The sequence below is a fragment of the Entamoeba invadens genome (genome assembly GCF_000330505.1).
Source record: "Entamoeba invadens IP1 unplaced genomic scaffold scaff_1105074724845, whole genome shotgun sequence".
Taxonomy (NCBI): domain Eukaryota; phylum Evosea; order Mastigamoebida; family Endamoebidae; genus Entamoeba; species Entamoeba invadens.
Window position 1 is genome coordinate 2,624 of NW_004191844.1, and position 8,911 is coordinate 11,534.

The 8,911-nt window shown below is 25.8% G+C and overlaps 3 protein-coding genes across 3 annotated transcripts; 1 reads left to right on the top strand and 2 right to left on the bottom strand.

Moving 5' to 3' along the window:
- Positions 1–500: 500 nt before the first annotated feature.
- EIN_124130 (hypothetical protein) lies at positions 501–1,118 on the bottom strand (the record flags this gene model as incomplete). Its single annotated transcript, XM_004185339.1, has 1 exon — positions 501–1,118. One exon carries the CDS (start codon positions 1,116–1,118, stop codon positions 501–503), a length of 618 nt encoding a protein of 205 aa, XP_004185387.1.
- An 836-nt stretch (positions 1,119–1,954) lies between these two features.
- On the top strand, positions 1,955–2,968 carry EIN_124140 (hypothetical protein; the record flags this gene model as incomplete). Its single annotated transcript, XM_004185340.1, has 1 exon — positions 1,955–2,968. The coding sequence occupies one exon, from the start codon at positions 1,955–1,957 to the stop codon at positions 2,966–2,968; it is 1,014 nt and encodes a 337-aa protein (XP_004185388.1).
- Positions 2,969–6,416: 3,448 nt separating this feature from the next.
- EIN_124150 (RAC GTPase, putative) lies at positions 6,417–7,007 on the bottom strand (the record flags this gene model as incomplete). The annotated part of the gene is made up of 1 exon (XM_004185341.1): positions 6,417–7,007. One exon carries the CDS (start codon positions 7,005–7,007, stop codon positions 6,417–6,419), a length of 591 nt encoding a protein of 196 aa, XP_004185389.1.
- Between the last annotated feature and the right edge of the window lie 1,904 nt (positions 7,008–8,911).

Here is an 8,911-nt window from a genome sequence, read left to right on the forward strand (position 1 = left end):
TAATAATAAAAAGACATTTTTTGTTGGCATTTTGGATTTTTTAGTTTTTAATACATAAAAAAATTTCTAATGTTTCAAAAAGGTTTAAAAAAATATAAGCATCTTCTTTAATTCAATAATAAGTTTTTGTTGTTATAAATTTTAGTCTTTATCAAAAAGTATTATATTTTACTTTAATTAAGGTTTTTGCCCACCTTAATTAGTAAGAAACATCAATTAAAATAAATTCTTAATAAAATGAAATACTGTAATTAATTAAAATATGTGTGCACGTTTTCCCAACAGTATTTTGATATAAAGTTAATATTTTTTAAATAAAATTTTGTTATTGATAAAAAAACATGAAATGTAATTCAGTTTATTTGGTTTCATGTTTTTAATAAAAAAACAACTTAATATATATTATTAAGTTAATTACAAGAAATAAAACCAACTTAATAACTATAATAATAAATCTATCTATAATAATAGATCAAATTTATAACACTTGATAAACTCATTTAGACAATTTCACATGTTTTTTTCTTTTTTTCTTTGTCAATTTTTTGGGGGTGTTTTTCTCCTGTTTTTTTACATTCCACAACACCATTTATTAATGTTAAAAAACATTCAGTGACATTTACATTGTTTTTTGCTGAAACTTCAAAAAATGGAACGCCCCATTTACTTGCCAATTTTTCTCCTTCTTCTTGAGAAACGACTCTTTCATTTTCCAAATCACTTTTAGTTACACACAAAATGATTGGAAATGGTTCTTCTGTTAAATATAATTTACGTTGAACAGCACTATAAACCGATTCGGTGTATTTAAAAGAAGAAATCGATGTTATTGAATAAACGATAATAAACCCGTCTGATTTCAGAATAGTGGTATAATCAAAACTATCGTAATCTTGTTCGGTTCTGATATCGTAAATTTGAACTGGAATAACATTTCTGTCAAGTAACACTTTCTTGAAGAACATTTTGTTGTCTAACAAGTCTATGTTCGCATAATATTTGTTTAAACAAAATTGATACACTAAAGCAGAACGGCCACAATGAACTTTTCCCAAAACAAGTGGACAAATCACATCTTTTGTATCATATATAATTGATGTTCTATAATTCATATTCATTTTAAAGATTTCGTAGGATGAAATTTAATTAAATTTTAATAATTCTCAAGTTGTGTTTAAACTTGTGTGGTTTTTGATTTAAAAACTTTTTATAATATTTTTAATAAATTTTTTTTAAAATTCATGGGTTATTTTTGGAATAATAAAAGATGTCTATGGTTGTTCAGCAATTTTTGGTATTATTCACAAATCTGGCGACTGTTTATAAAATTCAAAAGTCGCTGGACAGCAATTAACAATATTACCGACACTTAAATTCTTTTGATTGTAATATAATAAATATTATATTTTTATTATATTTTATTATAATATTATTATATAAATTAGTATAATTAATTATTATCAAAATATAAATATTTACTATATTCAATGAATAAAATTTAATATCAACATTGTTTAACTTTATTCATTGTAAATAATATCATATGTATTAATTTTATTTATTATATAAATAAGATTTGTCATCGATATAACAAAACACTTTATTATAGTCAATACAATAGTATAAATATAGTTAAAAATAATATAATGATTAAATTATATAAAAATAATATTGTAAACCATTATATTTAAAGCCCAACTTTCTTAACTTTTTTCTCAAATTACAAAATGAAAAATTTGTTTTTATTTATTGAAAAAGAGATAAAAACCAACTCAACCCGACATGTACTATTTATACTATTATAATAGTATTTGAGTATAGTTAAAAATATAAATAGTATAAATATAGTTTAATTCTAATACAATAAAACGGTTGTGAATGATTCAACAAAAAGTGAGAAAAAGCACTAAAAAAGAACCCTGCAGAAGAAAAAGAGAACTTGAAAACGGCACACATGCAACCGAATTTAAAACGCGAGATCAAGTCTATTGAATATTTATTAAATAATTACATTGCATTTGAAGAGCGCCGCGGTGAAGTATTTTTTTACCGCCCACTTGATAAACCGAACCATGGGACCATTGAGTCTCACATTCGTGCGACTGATGAGAACTATGATAAGACGGTTGAGTTGATTGAAGCGAAGAAAGATTTACAAATAGCCGTTCGCACGGTGAAAGAGGAGTTAGAAGGGCTAGTGAAGGTATTAGGTTCTGAGATTGATCGTTTAGAAGCGGACAGTTACAATGAGAAGTTATATGAGATGTATGAGCTTCGTGTATCTCTTATCGAGCAGTGGGCGACGTTCAAATTGACATCTCCTTACATGCCCTATGAAAAGGAGAGTATTGAGAACCTCAAAGTGACTCGAATTAATAAAATCCGGAACTCCTCCGAATATCTGAAGTGCAAGAAATTGCACGAAGAGCACATTAAAGTCCACGAAGACACTTATCAAGGGCCTCGTGAAGTCTTAGAAAAGGAAATTAGTGGGACTATCACTGCAATTGAGAGAGACGGCCTTACTCAGATCATTCAGAAATCACTCACAAACGTCCTCTTCGACTCAGACAAGGACAACTGGAACATCAACGTCTCCGTCTTCGACCAGAAAGTCCTTAACAAAGAAAATCCGTGCTTTGTTATCGAGGACAAATGCGGAAATAAATTCGGCGTATTGCTCACAGGAAAGTTCACAAAAGTCAACGAACCACATCAGTTCGGAAGGTGGATGTCCTTCTCCCTCGAAAAGGAAGGCGAACTCGAAATGGTCAGATTTGGAGTTCCAAACCAACCGCACACCGTGTTTAGTAAGGAAAAAGAAGAACTTGTCGTGTTTGGGAATAACGAGATCTGTTTGAAGAAAAGAAATATACTGTCGAAGTGTTTGAATGAGTATCGATATATCACTGTAAAGGGTTCGCTGGCATTTGTCATTAAACGGTTGGTTGTGTACCAATGGAAATAAATCACGTCTTTTGATTTTTCGTTATTTGTGGGGGTTTTGAATGATTTTGAAGTTCAGTTGGGAATTAAAAGATCTGGAACTAAAAAAGAAGGACTTTTTGAGTTTGTGGCAATGATGTGGTTTTTAAAATCGGTTTTAATTGTGTTGGAAATCATTGGGGGGTTTGTTTTTTTGATGGTTAAGTGTGGAAAGTGCGAATGAGCGAGGCACATTAAATTACAGAAAGAATTTGTTTGGGTTGGGAGTGTGTGTGGATATCTATAGCTTTTTGAAGGTCTTTAAGTATTTTCAAAATGACAGATATGTCACAGTTTGTGCACTTTCAATATGGATGATACTTGCATTCATTATTGGAACGATCACTATTTTACTTGTTGTATTTACATGCGGAATACATTCAATTATTAACTCCAAAAGGAAAATTGTTGGTTATGGAATACTTTTTATGGCGTTATTTATTATATCTGTTTTGCTCCTTTTCATGCCTTTTATGTACAAGTTACCTACTAGCGATATTAACAACAAAAAAATGTATGAATTAGAGGTTTGTTTTGTATTATTTATTATTGAAAAGATATGATATTAATATTAAATTAAATTACTATTATACTATAATACTATAATTTATATTAAAATTATAGTTTGTAATACTAGTTTATTTTTTTGTAATATGTAATTTAATAATTATTATTATGAATTAATAAAAATTTTGTATTTATTTAAAATGGCATAGCATAGGCATGAATGTATTTTTGTATGATTAAAGCAACAAGTTTATCTCAAAAATATCATATAGTGTTAATACTATATATGTTTGTCCAATCTTTTTAATATAAACCTTTTATTAATATTATATTAATAAATTCTATAAAACTATAATATATACTTTGTTTTATGTTTTATTATAATTTTAAAACTTTTAAATAATACTTTATTATTGATATTAATCTTTGAATATTATATTAATAATAATAAATATATTCTACTATAATTGTATAACATATAGCACAATTGCTGTTTTGACATGAATTTAAATGAAATGGGAAAATATGTGTCGTGTGGGTGTCAACAAAATTTTGACAACACGACAAATAAATACAGTAGATGTGATAACTGTGAAAATCTTACAAACCCAATTATGATACCTTATATCTTTGCCGTTGTTGAAGTCTTCTACTCTCTTTTAGTCGCAGTTGTTATGGCAATATCATCAATTGTGTTGTCAGCCAATTTCAAAAACACAGGAAGATAAAAATGAATATAAAGAATTACAGAAGAGTCACTGAATAAGTAATTTTTTTTATTTTAAATAATAGATGGTTATTATAATTAAAAACAAGTTTGTTACAATATTATGGTTTTCTCAGAATTTTATTAAGTGTTTTATACAATACACTTGAAGTGCACAAGAGTAAAAAATATGATAGCAAATAATATAATTTTTGTGTATTTAAATATTATTTTAATAAAAAGTATCTTGAAGCTAAATATAAATAAACAGGTTCTAAAATTGACAACAAAAACATTGTAAAAAATTGATTATCGATTATTTCATATTTCTTGTTCCACACCTTGTATTTTTTGTAAATGTATCTTTCTTGTTTTTTTATGTTTTTTTTTCTTAAGGGTTTCTTGAGGATAAGGTGTATCCTCAGGATTAAAGCTATCCTTATTAAAAAATATTTTTCTGAGGATACAAAAACAAATCCATAAGGTTCAGTTCCCCATAAAGCCCACTCTCATAACTCAAGTTATAATTTACACTAAATATTTCGAGTCAAAGTTCGAATTTTAAATAATGGTAATAATTTGTCATAAATGCCAAAAAATTAAATACAATCAAAAAATCGCCACAATAATCAGTTAACAAAAACAATAATTATATCTCGCCAACTTGAGACGGGAAATAACAAAACATGAATTAAACTTGTTCATATTATGATTATATACTTATTGAAATTATTTCCGAATCCGTCTTTATAACATAATAATTGAAATTTACGTTTAAATTGATAATTGTTTTTCAATCAAAATGAAAATTGAAAAAGTCGAAAACACTGATTTAATAATAATGCATTTTTAAAAAAACAAATTTATTAATAATTTTGTAATTTATGCAATTATTCAAATTTATTGTAATAACAAAGTTAATCATATTGTGTATATTTTAATATGAATGTTTTATTTTGATATTAACTTATGTTTTAAACAAATATACAGTTCTGAGGATGGCAATTATTTTCTGAGGATGACAGAAATAGAAAGTTTACACTTTTACATCCATCTGAAATGTATATTGAGTAAGTTACTATTTTTGAATATGGGAACACGTCATTTCACTTTTTAGATGTTTAAGTCTGTGTTGACAATGTCTGTTTGTTACACAACTTACCATCCTCAGAGATATGTATAGCACTGCCATTATTGATTTAAAATTCTATAAATAAAATTATCAAAGAATTATTATAAAGTGGGTTTTGTTAATTGATTATATCAAAAATCGTCAAAACACAACAAAAACGCCAAATAATATATAAAATTGATTAATAAATTGAACACATTTCTATTGAGAATAAATATTGTATAATAAAAAAATAATATAAACATATATTTCTTGTGTATATATGTTTTAAAAAATAAATAAAACAGTTTATAACAAAAATGATTTTATTTTAAAAATTTGTTTATTTATCAATCGTTGTTTCATCGATATCCAAAACCTCTCTTTTTGAATTTGCGCAAATACATAAATTGTCATCGCATAGAGTATACGTTATCAGTACGTTATTTGCTATCAATTTTTATTGTTTGAAATATCATGAATTGATTTATAATTAATTGTAGTTTTTGTGAAAAAGATTAAAAATTGTTTGATTAATTTGTTTTGTGATTTTAATAAATAAATCGACTTTTTCGATAATTTAAATGTCTGTCAAATGTTTTCATATAAACCAAGGTTAGTCAAGTGGTAAATCAAAAAATAGAAGTAGATTTTTTTTTGTAAAAATCAACTGAAAGAATCATCTTTCAAAAAATCCATAAATAGCATTTTTAAAGAAAATCATGTGTTTCAAAATATACCTTTTTGATCTTAGGCAAAAAAATCCAAATTGAAAGAAATTATGTTTAAGATATTTACCATCCTCAGAAAAATTAACAATCCTCATGAATCCCTTTATAATATTGATAAAAATATAGTTTTAGGTAACTTTATTAAAGAGTTGTAAATAAAAAAAGTGTAATATCGTTTATACACGTTTTTAATAATATTAATAGATTAAGAATGTTATATATTAACAATAAAAATCAACATTTGTTCTATTATTAAAAATTGGAAAGTGTTTTTTAACAATAATAATTTTTAATAAAAATTGTTTTTAATATCACATTTAAAAAAGTTTGTATTAGATGTTTGTGTTGTTTAAATCAGAATTAAATCAAAAATAAATTAAAGTAAAGAGCATCTGTTTTGAGTTGGTTTCTTCGAGTGAGCATCATTTTTGGGGGAGATGACAGCTCTGACTGCTTCATCAAAAACCAGTCTTAAATTCTTTTGTGTGAGAGCAGAGCATTCGATGTACTTCACTGCATTGATGTCTTTGGCTTTTGCTTCACCCTGTTCAGTGGTGATCGGGGATATCTTCTTTTCTTCGAGTCGCTTTAATTGATCTTTGTCTTCTCTCATGTCCAACTTTGTCCCAACAAGGAGGCAAGGAGTCTTGGGGCAATGATGAACAACTTCGGGTTGCCATTTTGATGAAACGTTGTCGAATGAAGGCGGCGAGACAACACTAAAACAGATCAAAAAGACATCTGTTTGTGGGTATGACAATGGGCGCAATCTGTCGTAATCCTCTTGCCCTGCAGTGTCCCAGAGTCCAAGATTGATTGGTTTTGAGTCAACCATCACTGTTGCACTGTAATTGTCAAAAACTGTTGGTATGTATTCATTTGGAAAAGCGTTGGTGGTGTAACTGATAAGAAGACATGTTTTCCCAACAGCTCCATCGCCAACTATGACACATTTAACTGCTTGCATTTTATGTTTTGTGTGTTTTGGTGTTGCTTAAATACTCTTACCTTAATAACAATTTCTATAATTTATTATAAATAAACTATAATAAGTAAATATAATAAATCTATTTTTGCAAACGGGAAGACTGACTCAAAAACTAAATATACAATATGTTAAATAATATATTACAACCTTTTGATTAACTAACAGTTTTTTTATGATTTTACATGTAATATATCCCACATATTACCGTTTGTAATTTTATACAATTTGGAACAAATATTATACAATTAATATTTGTATTGTTTTTTGACAGACTGTTGTTAAGTTTGAACAAAAAACAGATTACTTTCGTTTTACTGGTTTTATTTTTATTAATAAATAAGAATCGACTATTCGAATTTGTAAAGAATATTCAAAACGATGAAAAAGAAAAACTTTTCTATATCACCAATATTTCTTTTCTATTTAACTTTGTGTTTTTATAAAAATTTAATTGAGTTGTAAATTTGATATTTCAAAACGTGTTGAATAAATGACCATCTGCATGATTAATTATAAGTTATGTTTACGTACATGATTTTTTAATTCAACATTCAAATAAAAAATTTTAATATGTTCACAACAAAAGGTAAATACTGAAAAACAATAAGATGAACCACTACAATTTATATATTATTGTTTTGATATTTTTTAATAACAATTGATATTTTGGATTAAATTTGGCACATAGTTGTAAACATTATACTTAATACAGTGTTTGCATAAACTCCTTTACAGTTTAAAAAGCGTTCAAAAATATATATTAATTAGGACAACATGGACTAAATGTGTTGATTTAAATTGTAGAGTTTGCACTTCAACAACAACTTCACGTTGAATTGCTCATAAAAAAGGATATTACATAGACGGTAAGACATGTAGTGCTTATAAATAAGATTAATTAACAACAAAAAAATAAGTGTGATAAATGAGAAACTGTATAAAAGAATTCTATGATGACATTAATGGCTTTCACTATGAATTTTCAAATTATAAATAACAATCATCAAATTTAATTAAAGTGGATTTTTAAATTTTAATTTATATATTTTAATAACAAATACATATTTTAAAGTGTTATGTAAAGTATTTTGCGAACAATATATTTTACTAAATAATTCTGAACTATCTTTAATATAACAAATGTGTTGTTAATCAAAAACATCATTAATGATCATAATTTAAATTTCATATTTATTCTATTAATAAATACGTTAAAAATTTATTTTACTTGATTATATAAAAATGAATATAATAAATATAATAATAAAATGTATGCTACTGTTTACCACAAAGGCTATTAATTTTCTGTTAATAACTTCTTCTGTCTAAAATGGTAATTTTTATTTTCTGTGTATTATGATTTTATTATTTACAAGTATTTGAACGTTAAAAACGGTTAAATGAAAATTGCAGTTTTTTATCCTTTCTATTTTTTGACAATTAGAGTTGTGGTTAATAATAATTACAATAATTTTTGACCTGTATATTAAAATTGACAAATAATTTATTATGATATACAGTCAATAATAATACTTCAATTTTCTAATTTTTCATAAAAATACTTTTGTTTTTTACTTTAAGTTATAAAAATAAAACAAGTCATTCATTTTATTATATTAAAAAATGATTTAAAACACAAAAATGTTTCGTATGAAAATCTTGTCAACCAATTTGAACATTTGTAAATTAGAAAATCGACAGTACATTGTTTGACAGCTTTATTGCCTTTTGGTAAAAAATAAAAGACTGTGTTTTGGAATACAAAAGAACTAGAATTGGCATATTATTCTTTGTAATATGGGTTGACAAAAATGGTGTTTTTGGAAAATTTTAGGTTGATAAATTAACAGTATGTAATTCTTATACTTTTGGTTACACTCCTC